Genomic DNA, 17138 nt, shown 5'->3' with positions numbered 1-17138 from the left:
TTTTACAAATTGATCTTCACTTCATTTCTTTCAGTTATAACATAATATTTTCTATTTGTTCATCACTCATAGTTTTATGATAATATAAAATCAGAGCAAAAAGATAGAAATTAGATTCTCAACAAATGCTTTCACTCCTTTATATGATATGTCCTTTATGTTCTTGTGCATTTAATCATGTTTAAACTTTAGTACGAATAAATTTTAAATTCAAGTTTACGAATCTCAATAATTGAGATAAAAAAGAAGAAGTTAGAAGAGAGTATAAGATGAAAAATCAAACTTTCACTTAAGAAATCGAAAGCTCAAGTAATCAACCAATGAAATTATTAATTTTTTTTGATAAATATGATAAAGTTGAACAAAACATAGATATAAAAGAAGAACACAAAGCAAAGAGCGGTGAAACTTGAAATTTGAATTTACATTTTATTTGAATTTTATGAGTATAAATTCAAAATGAAAACCCAAAAAACATTTAATTTTTGAGAACGTGAAAACTATATAAAAATCAAAATATTTTCTTTTTCTTCAAAATTTAAGTCATAAAATAGACACAGCAAAATTGGACGTGAATAAAATAAACAGGAAAAAAAAAATAAAATACTAAACTCGGGTTCGAAGTCTCACTCTCGCTCTATCTGTTTTTCTGTGTCTCTTCCTGCTTTAGAGGTTGCGACCTTTCTCTCTCACGCACACACACACTCAATTACATTAAACCCTTCACAAATTACACCGTCAAAAACAGCACAAGGGGCTCTTCCTTTCTTCTTCAATTACCCGCCCGAAAGGTATAATTTTTAACCCTTACAAATTATTAATTTTTTTTCAAATTTTTTCACTCTCTCAACTCTTCCTCTCTCCCTTTTTTTTTTCCTTTTCTCATTCTCCCTTTCCCCCTATGGCTTCGTTTCTCTCTCGTCTTCGCAGGTCTCAACTGATAGCATTGCTGTGTCGGAAGAAGGATTGTTTTGAGGATTGTCATGGTTGCAGCGATTTTCTCCAAACGGTGTCGTTTTTCGTGAGGATTGGTTAGGGTTTGATGGATTCCGCGGTGGAGATCCAACCGGAGGTTGGATCTGATGGTGTGGGGGAGAAAAGGTTGGCTGATGATGATGTGGAATTGGTGGAACCAGCTCCGAAGAAAGCGAGGGGTGAGGTGATTGGGAATACGAAGAAGGTTGCTGAAATGGTGCTTGTACTTGCTGCTTTAGGGAAGATGAGAGGAGGTAGGGTTCCTACTGCTGCGGAGAGGGAAATGATGGCAGAGGCAAGGGAGAGTTTGGCTCAGGTATGCCAAAGTTTTGCACCCAAGGATGTGTTTCCAAGAGATGCTTTTGGTGCTGTTATGGAGGATCTCGGTCTTAATAAGCTGAAGGATCAGAGGCTAGGATTTCGCCCTCCCAAAGTGTCCATTGCTGAGAAGTTACTGATAGCCAAAGAAAAGGTAGGTCAAATTTTTGCTTCCTTTTTCTTCAGGGGGAAAACAAGGTTATATAGTTCAAGTACTCCAGTCTTATTTACTTTTTCGACGGGCAATGTTTATTTCGATAGAATCAACATTAACTTAAATGCAGAAAGTATATTCAAGTACATATGCTTGCCGGTTCTTTTGAATTAGTCGATTGAAATTCTGTTCTCGTTTGTTAATTGTGAGCCATAAGGGAAAAAATAATTGCCCAAATGTTTCATATAGCAGGGTGGTAGAATTGGAGCTTCCGATTCTCTTCCCAAGTGTAGGGATTTTTAACATTTTTGATTAGTATACACATATGGTGTAGACATTCCCGTCATTACAAGACGCCCGAGATGACTTAAATATTTGAATTTTGAGGCGGGGCAGCTTAACTATATATGTGGCCTTAAGCCAAATATGACAGTGTTAAAAAGTTATTTTAGAAGTTGTATATATGTTCTTTTGAAACCTATTGTCCTAACCTTTTGAGGTGTAAAATTATTAATTTTTTTTGATAATCGGTTTATTATAATAGTTCGATCTCAATTGATAATATCACTAATCAGTTTGATATCTCGTAAGACATTATTGATCTTAGGTAAGATTTGATCAATTTAATTTTAATTCTTTTCTGCCCGAGGCAATTATTTTACAAACCGTTAACATTCTTTTATAAGCGATAGAAGTATTTGAAGAAGAATCAAGTCAATATATCTAATTGAATTACCGATTGTAGTATTATCTTCTACTGATACTATTTTCCTTAGGATTTTTAATTTGAAAAATAAGTTATCAATATTAGGATGTCTATTATGTTTTAAGGAACTTTCTTGATTAAATTGATGTCTTCTTTTAGATTCTCATCATCCTGTTGTCTTGAATTTTTACCCTAAATAAAAAATTTAAATATGTTCACATGCTTAGAGTTGTTCTAATCTATTTTATAGTATTGGTCTACAATGTATTAGGAGTAAACATCTCTAAAAGATTCTTCAAACATTCTCATTAAATCATTTCTCTCTACATAATACACGGTTATAATGGAATTCTCTGGTTTTATGTTCACCACAAATACAATTTTTCTTAGTAGAATTTCTTGTACCCAAAGACTATTCCTATTCCCTAAAATAATACTCAATCGTTGAAAACAAAGTTCCTTTCCTTTTTTAAATAAAAATTGTACTTTGTAAATTTAAAATGCTTAAAATTTCTGAAGAACAATGAATGCATTACTATCAAAAAGGACGCGGCTGTCATAATTGGTGAGGCCTAAAGCCTTTGCTTTAGATGCCTTAATGCTAAAGCCAACATTGTTTTGAGGGGCAGGGAATATGTGAAGTGCATGTAGAATTTGAGTGTGCATCGCAAGTTATATTCACTGTCCTCCAATTGAAAAATCTGGCAATTTAGGAATTTTAGTTCCAATCTAACCAATTTGAAATTGATTTCATTGAGTTGTGGCTTATACATCTTATCGAGGTCTACTTCGTCTTTCCGCTTGTGCTTTTAGTTGGAAAAAACTGAGGAATTTGCTGTACCCGCTGCTACATATTCATCTCAACGGCCTCAATCTAATATGGCTGCAACAATTGAAAACCGTGGTCCATCACATGTTCGTATGTTTCCTCACAATAAAGCAAATCATGCGGTAAATTCCTCAGGAAGCTTGCAATCTGCTTCGCCTTTGGTTCATGGAACTCCGGCAAGTTCTGCACCATTACCTTATCAGCTGCCTACCAGTGAGGTCAGACCAGTAATTTCTAGTGGAGTGGTCTCTGGGAATCCAGTAAGGGATTCTTCTCTAGTTGGATTGCCCAGAGTTGACAGGCCAAGTTTCAGAATGGATGGACGACCAAATGGATCTTCCCATGTGTTGCAAGTTCAAGGTAACAACAATACATTTCTCCTAACTGCCAAAAGTGCTTAAGGATTTGTCCTAGATTTGTTTTTTTTCGACTTCCCATATGGGGATATCTTTTCCAAATCATGGATATAAATATGGATGTAGCATGTGGTGGACAATTGCTTTACTTGGTCTGATTTGTGCACCATGCGTCAAACAAGTTAAAAAGGGCATGCTACATGATTTCCCTTTTTAGAATGCTTATCGATTTGCATCCTTATTTTCTCATTCTAGAAATGAATTCCAAATATCACCATTTTAGTATTATTTTAGGGAGCCATCCCATTCTACTTTTAATTCATCTACTAATTCTTGTCATGTTTCCTTGTAGTTAGTTGCATATAAAGAAAATTAATATTCTGATCTCGCTATGTTTGTTTTTTATTGGATTTTGAGCTTTTTATTCTTAGTTTTGGTCTGAACCATAAAAAATATATTGTTTTTTATAGCAACTTCTGGAGATCATTCTGCTATAAGAACTCCAACCTGGTCGGTGCAACCTGCATCAGTTGCAGCAGCTAAACGTGGACCAGATACCAGGGTGACATCACAGACAGGTAACAAAGTTGAGGGAGGAGCTGATGTCAAATCGCAAATGACAGCAAATAGGCCATTTATAACTCAGACCACAGCTGGAAATCTACCAACTACACTCCCACACTTACAAGGGGCAAGCTTTGTCAAGTCTCCTCCTCTGAGCAGCACTCATGCTGAAATTGGCAAGATCGTTCAGAAGTTTATTCAACCGCGCCTCTCTGAGCGGCCTGCTTGGACTCCGCCATCTCGCGATTATATTAGTAAGGCTTTGACTTGCCAAATGTGCAAATCAACAGTGAATGAGGTTGATAATGTTCTTGTTTGTGATGCTTGTGAGAAAGGGTATCACTTGAAATGTCTCAAGATGACAACTCAAAAAGGAGGTCCTAGAGGGGAATGGCATTGTGGAAAGTGCTTGTCAATGACCAATGGAAAACCCCCGCCTCCTAAATATGGTCGTGTAATGAGGAATTTTAATGCCCCAAGAATATCTACAATTGCATCAGTTGTTCAATCATCACCGGATAAAAAAGCTTCTGGTCTATATGAGAAGGTTATTCTACAGAAGTTTGTACCGAATGGAAAGGTTCCTTTGAAGAACTCGCCTCCCGTTACTATGGAAAATAATGATAGGAATCTACCATCTGAGCCAATGATGAGAAGTGAAAAAGAAATGGGAGGAAATATTATTGTGTCGGGTAAAGAAAATATGGAGAGTAAAGATTCCATGAGATCTTGTTCAAATAATGTGACTGTATCTTCCAGTGATCAGTATCTTTCTACATCTGCTGGCTCACCAGTTAATACATCTTCTGAAGAAAAAGTGGTTGAGTTGAAACCTCAGGCTCATCCTGAAACAGTTTGCCATTCATCTGATCCCTCTCAAGCTCTTAATCACCTGCAAAGAAATGACCATGAAGAGGTGGCAAACACAGCTGCGATGCCATTGAAGCTGGTTGGTGAAACTCAGCCCATGATCAGTAGATCAAATGTAGGTAACAGTTCCAGTAATGAATCTAAAAACGAAGAGCAAGCTGTTGAAAAAATAAATCCTGCTGAAACTGCTGTAGCCGCCAATGAGGATGCTGAGTGTAGTAGCTCATCATTTGATCATTTTCAAAATGTTGACTGGGTTGGAAACGTTCTTCAAGTTGCAGATGACAAGTATTATTATCAATCTTGCCGCATTAATGGATTCATATATAGTGTTCAGGACTATGCTCTTATACGTTTTGAGAATGAGCGATTGATTCCTTCAAAACTTCTGGTAAGACTTCAGTACAACAGAGTTTGACCTCTTTTTCCAAAAAATGAGAAGATTTTGATTTCCTTGTTTTTTTGGGGAAAGAATTATTTAATTGTTCTTCTTAGCAGTGCTTGCAATGTTTTGACTGATTCAAGTTGAAACTACTGAGCCTATTGCCGATGTCTTGGTGCACGGTCAATGATAACATTGTTTTTCCAACGAAATATTGAGCATTAATTGTACCAACATTAGCATTTATTGGAATTATAATCACTTTGAATTGTTTGTGAACTAAGTTCAATACTGAGATCATTTCCTGTTGCATTCTGATATCACCCATTCAGCTATGTCATTGACTTTTGCTGGTTTGGCATTTGCTTGCCAGTTAACATGAAACATGTTTCACCTCCAAGTCCTTGCATTATGCCTGTACAAATTCAAGATATTTTTTACTTATTCCATTCCAATTATCGTGACTCTTCTTTTTGGGACGTTTCTGACACCATTCCATTATACTATTTTATAATTTTTTAACAACATTTAAGAATTCAAGTTTATTTAACTATTCAAGTTTTGCTTATTGATCTGATATTTATTGTAAAGAGTTTCTCAAAAAAGAAAGAAAGAAGGCATTCGAGAGGCAGACCGCCTTTGTCAAACAATCTTTTTAACCATCACATTATTAATTTTTTTCTAGTATTACTAATATTATTGCATATAAGTGCATATAAGTCACATTCAATCTTTTTATTTGGGATAACCAATAATTCCCTGGGAGTTCGTGCATACTGTTCAAAATTTGGTGGGGTAATGGTCCTGCCTCTCCACTTAAATACCAGACTTGTGTCTGAGACATGACTCAAGCCGTGATGTGTGTCTAACCAGCATATCCCAAGTTGCACTGTTACCACTGGACATAGCCCTGGGAAAAAGATCCCAGACATTTTAAAGGCCGTATCCAGTCACATGTCATATATAATAATGTAAGGAAGAAGTATAAAGATAAAGAAACTGTCTGTCATTGGGTGTGTGAAAATTTGTGCTTTTCTTTCCTTAAGATTTAAAAATTTACTATTTGCAATGTTTCTTCTAATGCGATTTCCTGAATAGTTGTGCAAAATTTTTCTAGTAGTGGTTACGAGCATAGCAAATTTCACTGGCTATACATAATTACGTCCTTGGTAGTTTTGTTACCACAGCTAACTATCTTGATATGGATATACATGATTCATCTGGCGAAGCCTCAACTTCTTACGTGCAGGCTATGTGGGAGGACAAAAAAGCGGGAACAAAGTGGGTTTCTATCAATCAATGTTACTTTGCACGTGAATTACCACAGTCTGTAGGCCGCCCATGCTTGGAGAACAATAATGAGGTAAACAACTAATTAATTTTGCATTCTGTCTTTTGGTGTACTTTCTATGACTAGGGATAGAATTCATGATTGTATGGTCTTTTCTTGTCATCATCACACATTTGATTAAATTTAAAAACTATGCTTTAGTCCCCAAAAAATTGGGGTTGGCTTTTTGAATCCTTATTGACCATGTTTCTCCATTTAAAATCATCTCAAGCCATTATATCAAACCATGCTTTTTTGCCCAGGGGATTTTGAGTGTGAATATTCATCTGCATTATTCACTGTCTAAAAATCTTGATTCGATGCATATTTCTCTTATGCATTTAATTTGAAAGTTATGATATCCTACATAACCTGATCGGCTTATCCTGCCTGGAAAACACCTTGGAGAAAAGGGTGGCTTAAATTGATGGAACTTGGGATAAGTGATGAAATAGGGAAATAGTTGTCTTGAGACTGTTGAAGTATGAAAAAGTGCAGAAAATTATGAGTTGATTAGAACTAAGAAGGTGAGAAGAGGGAGAGGAGCAGAGCGAGACAGACTGTGGAAGCGCATTTAAATATCTGAAATATTTTCCTCCAAGTAATTTGGAATAGCATAAGCCTTTACTAGAGGAAATTTCTTAGCAACCAAGTAGGATGGCAGCTCGAAGGATAAGCTTTCCAGCAACTTTAAAAAGATCTCAAACATTTGTCAACCAAACTTGCTGCCCATGTTTCAGCATAATAAAATAAAGCATGGATTGACCAAAGCACTGACCAACCAAGTTTATTGGAAAAATCTGGCAGATTGTTCCAGCCCTAGGAATAGCAGATTCTTCAAGGGAACTCTTCTCAAACCAACCTCCTGAAATATAGATACTAACTCACAAACATTGGTTGCTGTCTGGTGGAGCAACCACCTTACTGTAAAACAATTTTGTATATTTTTCTTTTGAATTTTGTTATAGCCCCCTAGGAAGCATATAGATGGTCTCACTATTCAAGAGCTAGCTATTTTTTTTGTTGCAGCTTGTATCTTCCAGCATCTACTGGATGCATTTTTAATGAAATCTCAGTTTTGCTGTTTAATTTTGTTTTTTTACTGATTAACCTAGAGGTAAACACATGCATGAATAAACTTGGAAGGAAAATATTCCGAGCATTTTAGTGGTGTAGAGTCCACCTAAAAAACAGTTATGAAATTATTAAGGTCTATCTTATAGCCTGTACTCTGATTGAGAGATTCTTGTGTTTAAATGACTATGATTGGAAGGAACAATCTTAAACATTTTCAGGTGTAGAGTCCCCTAAAAGACTATTTAACTTGGGTTTATTCTATATCATGTACTCTGGTTGAGAGATTCTAGTGTTCACCGCTGTTCTGTAACAACTAGAAAGGAAGTTGTTCTTTTAAAAAAATTGCAAGGAAAAAGAGGGCCCTTTTTTTGTTGTTTGTTCTTGAATGCATCACTAGTGATGCTTGAGGCATTTTTGTCCTACGAGAATCCATTCAACTTATTTATATTCAACTACTTGAACAAGAAACTGAATCACAATAGGGTTGCATGCGACTACAATTAATTCATTAAAGCTACAAGATCTTGCAGAAAATGTATGACATGGCTTACCAACCTGCTTCTTTGTCTATTCTGCTACCAAAAAAAATTTAGCACGCAATTAGACAATTGATGTTCCATTTTGTAGAATCTTATGTATCACTGCTGGTCCTTTTACAGGTTTATTTGTCTACTTATAGTAGCATAGTAATGGCTGGCTTGATACAAGGTCCATGCGAAGTACATCCTCCACGAAAGTTTACCGAGGAAAGTGAGAGGAGAGCTCGCCTAGCAAAGGGGTCTAATGATGTATCACAACCTCTTTACATATGCAAGTAAGTTGAACATTTTACATCGACACTAGTCCTTCTAGCAATGAAGCAATTTCTAAATAGTGCATGTCTGCTTGATACAGTTGCTTTTTCTTCTTTTGGTAACTTACACTAGTATTAGTACCCGTACAATATAAAAAAGAAGCTAATTGTAGAATATTGGTATTCATATCTTATTTATAATATCACATCAAGTTTGATCTTTTAATACTAAAATTGTCTTTTTTGCTATAACCATATCTTTTTTTCTTTATAAGTCAATTTCTGATATTCTTATACATGAAAAGTAAATTTAAAGGTTGTCAAAGTGATTCTTTAATTAACTATTAAGCTAAGGATGGGAATCTAATGTAAGCCATCGGTACCTCTCTAGCCTCCAACATCTCTAGAGGACTTCCCTCGGGACTATATTGTAGGCCTTTTTAAGGTCAACATGAAATTGAACTGGTTCTCGAAAACAAACACACCCTTTTCACTCTCATTTGCACCATCCTCTCCCAAACTTTTCTAATGTGGCTTAGCAACTTGATACATCTGTACTTGTTATCATTCTAGATATCACCCTTGTTATTGCACAATGGAACTATTGTACTCCACACTATTCGTGCCCTCTCCATATTTGCCATGTCTGTGCTCTTTAAGAACTCCACCAAAATCTGATTAGGACATGTTACTTCTTTCCTATTCATTCTACAAATAGCATGCTCAACCTCCTCAACCTTAATACACTCACAATACCCAAGATCCTGATGCCTTATCTGACAACTCCCACAATCTCCTGTCCCTTTTCTTGTTCAAGAGTTTATGGGAGCAAGCTTGTCATCTTCATCTAGTAAGTGTATCTTCCATCAACACCTTTCCTTCCTTATTGTTAATGCACTTCATTTGATCTAGGTCTTGGGTCTTTCTATCTCTTGTCTTCGCGAGCCTATATAATTTTGTCTCCTCATTGTCCTTTGGTTCAACATACAAGCGTTTGAATATTGTCGTCTTTGCTGCTGTAACTGCTAACTTAGCCTCCTCACCGTCTTATACTTTCCCCTAGTTATCCTCTTTTTCTCCTCGTTCTTGCAGTCTACCAACGTCGCATTAGAAACCTTCTTTGCTTCCACTTGGCGTTGAAACCTCTCCATTCCACCAAGTGGTTCTCCTTCTTCAAAAAGCTTGAGTTAGCTATCACCAACTCAAAAGCTCTAACAAAGTCCAAGATGAGGCTCCACCTTCGTCAATAACCCCAAAACCAAAGCCTCCATACACATCGTCAATACCACTAGACGTTTCCCCAATGTGGCCATTGAAATCTCAGCTATCTTCTTGGTGCATGATATACCCCTTACCACCTCGTCCAAATCCTCCCAAAAGTGCGTCTTGACCTCCTTCTCCGAGCCCACTTGCGGCGCATAAGCACTAAAAATGTTTAATGCAAGCCCTCCAACGACTTGCTTAATCATTATCATCCTGGTCCTTCTAATATCCCGCACTTACTCCCTGAGGACCCCATCAACTAAAATACCTATTCCATTAATATCCCTCTAGCCTCCGGAGTACCACAACTTAAACCCGTTTACATCCCGAGCATTGGTACCTACTCATTTGGTCTCCTAGACGCAAGCAATATTAATATTCCTTTTCTTGAGGATCTTCACTAGCTCTATGTATTTTCCAATCCAAGATCCTACTGTCAGTGTAGGATAACCCTTAAGTTTTAACCCCTTGCCATTCCTGCTGCTCGTCTTCGGCCCGGACCAAAGACATGACCCTAATCGAACATCGTTCACCAAAGCCACAAAAAGATGTAAACTGAACATGAATCTACTAAACAACCAAATCAAGCCTAAACTCTTTGTTAACTAGTAGATATATAATATAGCAAGCACTAACTATATTGTAGTATAAATCAGGAGTAAAGCAAAGAAGAATGTAAAGAACAGAGCAGTCAATGACAAACACAGACAAATATGGTTGAATAAAAGAGCATAACGGAAAGTAGAAGGTTCATCAGTAGGGTTTGTCCAATGAAAATATAACCAGAGTCGAGATGGAATCTCTTTTTGCAACAAATCTTGTAGAAAATGAGAAGCCTGGTTCTTTTTTTTTTTGGCTGTTTTCGCTTAGACTCACCGTGGATTGCTGTATGGTTCTGTTCCTGTCAGATCTGGTCTTAGGGATTTCCTGGTCAGGCCACTCTCTTCAGCGAAAATGGTAGCAGCGGCGGGTGAATCTCACCGGAGAAGATGAGAAAGCAGGAGGAGAGAGGCGAGTGGGAAAAAGAAAGAGAGAGAGAGCAAGAGAGTGAGGGAGGATAGGAGAGAGAGAGAGAGTTCACTTACCTGCCACCGACAGGGCTTGGTCGCTGGAGTACTAGTTTGCCGGCGTTGGCTTTCGTGGGTAGATCGTGAGAGTCAAGAAAACAGTGGGTTGAGTGTGATAGAGAGAGAGAGAGATGTAGCGTTAGGTGTAAATGCAAAAAATTAATTAATAGTCAATTTGTTAATAAGTGCACGTCTGACTTTTTCTTGTTAAGCACATGACTTAATGTGGAGGTTTTTTCCTCTCCGTTTAACTATAGATGGATCATAATTATATTGTCGAAATTGGTTATATGAAAAGTTGTCACAATTTAGGGTTTCAATTACCGATTCAGTGAATTTAGGAGGCTACGGAAGAAATTTAGTGAAATAATCAAATAATTACCTCCTATTTTCTTGGTGGCTAGATATTAATTGCATCTTAGAAGCTGATCAGGGGTGATGCAACAGCAAACTATTAGATTGCTTGAGTTAACTTTGTAGATATAAGTTTACTTCATAAATGCGGTTGCTTTAGTGGCAACAACATTCCACTTTCAACCACAAGTTTGGGAGTTCGAGTCACCAAGGGTGCAAAGTGTGAAAAGGGTCACTGTTGACTTCTGGGTTGAAGGTTTGCTGGGTGGGATTTAGCATATCAAAAGAAAGGAAGATATGAAAAGCTTCAGAGTTTAAAATAAAGAATTGCATATCATATGCAGCAGTTTTTAAATAAATTAATAAGATGCAGACCACGAGATCAATCTATAAGCAGTGCACATTTAAAATCCCCTAGTTTCAGATCTCTTGTTTGAAATGTCTGTGACTGTCAACTTTTTATGCAGATGGATTTATGATGAATCAAAAGGGCTATTTCGTGATGTCTCTTGTTGATAGGGGTCAGCTGATAATTATCTTTCTATTGCAACTGCTATTGGCTCGTGTCTTTTGTCAGGTAAGTGAGATAGGGCCCATCTGTTTTGAGTTTTAGCTATCTTTCTTTGTTAATAATGGAGAATATTGGGTCTCTTTATTGCCTGTTTTTCTTCCCTCTTGTCCCATCCTTTATTAGTGCTGGTTGTGTGGGCTAGGGAAAGGTGGGCATGCATGCATTAAATCCAAGGGAGTTTATTAGTGTGGCAAAGAGGGAAACCTCTAATAACCCAAAACTATTGCCATGTGATGGGCGTTATTGTAGATCACTGTATCTTCTCGACCTAACAGATGTATGATCTCCACCTTAATTATATAGGTAGTTTGCTTTCATAGTAAATTTATTCGCCGTTGTATTAAGTAATGGTATTATCATCTATACATTAAAGAGTCGCTCTTTCAACTGCATCGATCTCATCATGCGTGTGAAACTTTTTGTTCCAGCTTATTTGTTGTGGGTGAAATAATTGTTGCTTTCCTCATATATACGTAGGGCTCTACCGTAGAGTGTATAAGAATAATGCTAAATTGAGTGTATCATGCTTGTATTAGTTATGATTGCATTGGTTATGGAGAGATTAATTTTTTTATGCATTGTTTGATTTGGTGTATTTGAAATAACACACATTTTTATTGTATTATCTTATTTTCCTAACAATCATATACTCTTGATCATGAAATGGAAGCACTATAAACTATAAGGGGTATAAATGTAACTTTTATAATTTTATTGGTTTAACGGCTACACCTATAAGGAAATGAGTAAACCTTACCCCTTATTAGTAAGCCATTAAATTACAAAATTTCGAAGCATTACCCAGTCATTATTTCGATAACTCAATACCAATAAACCTATTTACGATTGGGTAATCAATTCTGATTTTGATCAACCCTTGAGATAGCGCTTGAATCTCCAAAAGATGGAACTGATAAGACCTTAGCAATGCCTAAGTGATTACCTAAAGAATGTTTGAGTTTTAAAGAAGGGTACCATTAGTAGACATAAGGCACGAGGTCAGGTAAATAACATCAATATCCTCTATATGCCCTTGTGTAACCTAAATAATACAAATTTAAGAGCACAAGGAGCTTTCTTTTCTCTTCTTGGAGTAAGTTATGAACAAAATACGTGTTCCCAATGACATGAGGTGGAAGACAGAACAAAGGTGGTTTGTGGGAAAATACGACAGCATGAAACTTGATTCTGAATAGTTCAGGATCGCATATGATTAATTAGATAATAGGATGTGAGAACTGCATAGCCCTAAAAACAAGACGTGAGAAGTTTTGGCCAGAACACTAGGAGGCAAGGTCGGGGAGCTTCTAAACTACTTATCTAGGTATGCCTGTGGGAGCTAAAAGCAAGTCCAAAGGCATATGGAATGGAGTCCTGGAGAAATGTGAAGAGACTCACCAATTGGAAGAGTCAGTACTTGTCCTTGGGAGGAAGATTGACGTTAATTAACACTGTGGTGGATGCATTAGCCTCTTATATGATGTCTGTCTTTCCTTTGCCTGCCAATGTATCTAATAGCATTGATGCTCTTGGAAGGAATTTCTTATGGCAAGGCAATGAAGATAAGAAGTTTCATCTAGTTAAATGGGAAGAACTGATTGTGAGTAAAAATACAGGAGGCCTAGGCATCAGAAACTTTAGGGAACAAAACCAAAGCCTAATGATGAAGTGGTTTTGGAAGTTTGCAAATGAAGACAACATGCTCTGGGAATAGGTCTCAGAGCAAAATATTGTATGGAAGACAAGTGGATGACTAAAATGATAAGTACTCCATAATAATCCACTGTTTGGAAGGCAATAAGAAATCTATGGCCAGTGCTATATCACAAAACCAAGGTAGAAGTGGGAGATGGTTCAAAGACATCCTTATGGGAGGACAAGTGGAATGGGACTGTCTCTATGAAACAATTGCATCCTGAATTGTTCATTTTATGCCAATGTCAACAGGCCACTGTGGCTACAGTGTGGACTGGACAAGGATGGAATTTGTTCCAAGGAGGAACCTTCATGACTGGGAGATTAGATAAAGTGACAGAATTTCAAGATTCGGTAAGCTCTTTCAGCAGAAGATCAAAATGAATTGCTTAGGTCTTCTTCTCTATTTTGGTGTAAACAAGATATTAACTACGACACAAGACATCTTTGATGTGCTAATTGTTTATGGGCAGCAATTTAGATTAAGACTGTTTACTATGTAAGTTGTAATACTTTTGAAGGGGAGTTGCGCTTTTGTTCTATACCTGTGGATATATAGACTAAGGTTACCAGTTCCGAAACAAAAAAATGAGACATGAGATTGTATGAGTAGGGTATGAGTAGTCTCAACGAGATGCCTATTCTTCCTTCCAATTATCCTATTTTATTAAGGTGTGTAAGGACAAAATTTTTGATGAATGATCCCATGAGAGTTCAGGAATTGCTGCAATGGAGAAGATGAATACTGATAGGGCATTATCTCTAGAAAATGTGCGGATAAAAGACCACAAATTGATTTTGGATTTCAACAGTGAGTTTCATCGGTGCTATATAATGATGCACCAACAAGGTTCTTTAGAGCACAAAAGGGGCTTAGACAAGGTCTTCCTGTCACCTTTTCTGTTCTTGGTAGCTATTGAAGGACTCATTAACATGGTTAAAGCAACAAATACAAATGGTTAACTAAATGATTTTGATGTGGATAGATCTGGAAGGGGAAGTCGGGAGGTGACTCATCTTCGGTATGCAGTTGATACACTCGTTTTTTCTGATGCTGAAGAACTTAAATTGCTGAGGGTATTTATGGTTCTTTTTGAAGGGATGTCTAGATTACACATTAATTGGAGGAAAAGCTTTTTGTATCCCATCAATGGTGTTTACGAATATGGAGGTTTTGAATGCAAGCTTAGGTAGTGAAGTTGGTTCCCTACCAACCAAATACCTTGGAGTGGGAACTAAGTGTAAATCATCTTAAATCATGAATAATATGATTGGGAAATGTGAAAAGGAATTGATTAGATAAATGAGTCATTATTTGCAATTGGGAGGTTGAGTAACACTCATTAATTTAGTTCTAAAGGCACTTAGAATGAAATGGTTACAGTAAGTATACAAATGTGAACAACTTTTGTGGGGGGAAAGTAGTTGAAGCTAAATATGATGAAGAGAAGTGGATGACCAAGGACGTTTCTACAACTTATGGGGTCAATATATGGAGATCCATTAGAGTTCTTTAGAATGACTTCAAGAGCAATACCAAGATCAAAGTGTTTAATGGGGAAAGAACGACTTCTGCAAGGAAGAATGGCATGAGACAAGCAACCTTGAAATGCTCTTTCCATACATACACATCCTAGTGCTACTCCAACAAAGAACTATAGCAGATTGTGGACACCTGAAGGGTCGAACTTCACCTTCAGAAGACAACTTAATGTCGGAGAAATACAAAGAGTGGCTGAATTTTTCACCTTCTTGAAGTTCAATGGACTTCAAGAAGGTGATGATGAACTAGGGTGGCAGGGCAGTGATAATGGCTCTTTCAAGGCGAATAATGCTAACAAGAGGACGAACCATTTTGGTTTCTGTCTAAGGAAGCAGTTCTTACACATGACAATCTGATGAGGTAAGGGATACCATTATGTTTCAAATGTTTCTTCTGTGGTAAAAAACAGAGACGATAAACCATCTATTCTACATTGCATGGAGATTATTTTTAATCAAAGTTATTTCATGCTCGAGGCCTGGAAAGATTTACAGAGGCACTCCAGATTTGGAAGAAGTAGGACTGCAGGCTAAGAACAGAAGTAGATGGAGAATTATCCTTGCTTGCATTTGGTGGACAATTTGGAAGGAGACAAGCTCTATATGTTGAGAGTACTGATAATAGTATGCATTAAAGGGCATTTTAGTACATCTACATGTCTTTGACCACAAGCTACAAAGTCTCCTTATATGGAGGAAGTACCATCCTTTTTAAGTTCTGATAAACTGAGATGTCTCATGTCCCAATCACTTATATAATCAATCGGGTGAATCAATAACATGGCAAACTGTTGAAGGAGGACAATATATGAGTGATTTAGCAAGGATAAGTTGGTTGGTGACAGTTTTTTAAGGGTTGGGTTGGTGCAGTTCTACAAGCAAAGTTACGGTGTTGGTTGATGCTCAAAAACTAGAATTACTGTCAAACAAATAGTCACCGAGAATATGCACGGTAACGTAAACTTTCTTACTGGTCACTGGTAAATGCACAACGATTAAATCTTCATATACCAGCTCTAATATTATGTGAGTGAAGAGAGTTTGAGAGAGAATTCAACTTGATTATTCCCTCAAGCCACTGGGGTTCTAAATAGCCAAGTATACTCAGTCCTCTAAGAAAGGAAAGAGAATAAAAAAATTCATAATCTTGAGAGTACTATATTTACAATATCCTAGAATATTCTAACAATAGAGAAATAATTAATTTGTAGAAGTTAAACATCTTTTTCCGTAGCTCTAAAAAATTGAGCAAGTGTTTTTAGGAGTATACAGAAAAATCAACTCTTTGTTCAACTACAAGTAGTAGGATAAAATTGGTAAGAGTAGTAGGATTTTGACACCTATTGGACATTGGTCCCCAGTAAAAATGGTTTGTCATTTGCACCTAATTCTTGTGGTTGAAATTTCGCTGTGAAGTTGGATCTTGCTCCACATCACTTGCCATGTTAACAAGCTTTATTTCCTTTTTTTTTTTTCAAGTTTACATTTACATTGGTCATCTCGCGAAGTCAAATTTTCTGGATTTTTATTGCCTGAAGGTTTACTTAGATTAAAAAATGATCAGGTTGCTAAACATGTTATATTGGGAGTCACGGAGTTAAGTTTTAGGGGGTTGGGAGTAGCGGCAAAGAGATGTGAGGGGGAAAGCATGAAAGTCTGTAGAGTGATCTAAGATTTTTAACTAGAAGCTAAGTTATTTCTTACTTTGCTTTTCTAAGGTTACTCATGGTTTTAACTTTCTTTCAATTCTCTAAATGCAGTTTGTTGCAGCATTGGTGGCCATTTGACATTTGTGGAGGAAGTCTCAGATGGTGTACAATATTTAGCTTTAGGTCCGATCTGTATCATTCTTCCGGTAGTTATTTGTGTCCTGTCCCTCCAGTTCTTTTCTGTTTTTATTAGGTAGCAATTTCAAAAGGTGAGAAAAGTAGGTTGATGAATATCATTCATCCAGCTAAGTATGAAATAAAAACATCCTTACTTTTAGCTTTCTATTTTCAAGTATCACAGTTCTCGACTCAGCTGTGACCCTCCTCCCTCCGCCCCCCCCTTAGATTTGTGAAGACGCTTTCAAAACTCAGAAGGTTGTTGTTAGAGGCGATGATTGGCTGCTATCTATAATAGACTTAAATGTTATACTGCTTCGTTTCGTTGGTGATTTATTTTGAAGATTTCTCATCAATTTTTATATTCTCTTCTCTTATAAGTCCCCAAAAGAATGCTATTTATACTTGTGACTTTTAATCAGGTAGTGAGAGCCTGTTGAATTGAAGGCCAATGACCTTCCTAGAT

The 17138-nt window shown here is 36.9% G+C and overlaps 1 protein-coding gene across 1 annotated transcript; it reads left to right on the top strand.

Moving 5' to 3' along the window:
* The first annotated feature begins 567 nt into the window (after positions 1 to 567).
* LOC101263491 (uncharacterized) lies at positions 568 to 16990 on the top strand. The gene is made up of 8 exons (XM_004251856.5): positions 568 to 791; positions 931 to 1447; positions 2967 to 3342; positions 3809 to 5163; positions 6404 to 6517; positions 8221 to 8375; positions 11506 to 11615; positions 16607 to 16990. The coding sequence occupies exons 2-7, from the start codon at positions 1043 to 1045 to the stop codon at positions 11552 to 11554; spliced, it is 2454 nt and encodes an 817-aa protein (XP_004251904.1). The 5' UTR covers positions 568 to 791; positions 931 to 1042; the 3' UTR covers positions 11555 to 11615; positions 16607 to 16990.
* Positions 16991 to 17138: the final 148 nt, after the last annotated feature.

Source organism: Solanum lycopersicum, chromosome 12, assembly GCF_036512215.1.
Source record: "Solanum lycopersicum chromosome 12, SLM_r2.1".
In the NCBI taxonomy this organism is placed as follows: Eukaryota; Viridiplantae; Streptophyta; class Magnoliopsida; order Solanales; family Solanaceae; genus Solanum; species Solanum lycopersicum.
This window is presented reverse-complemented; position numbering and strand designations above follow the sequence as displayed.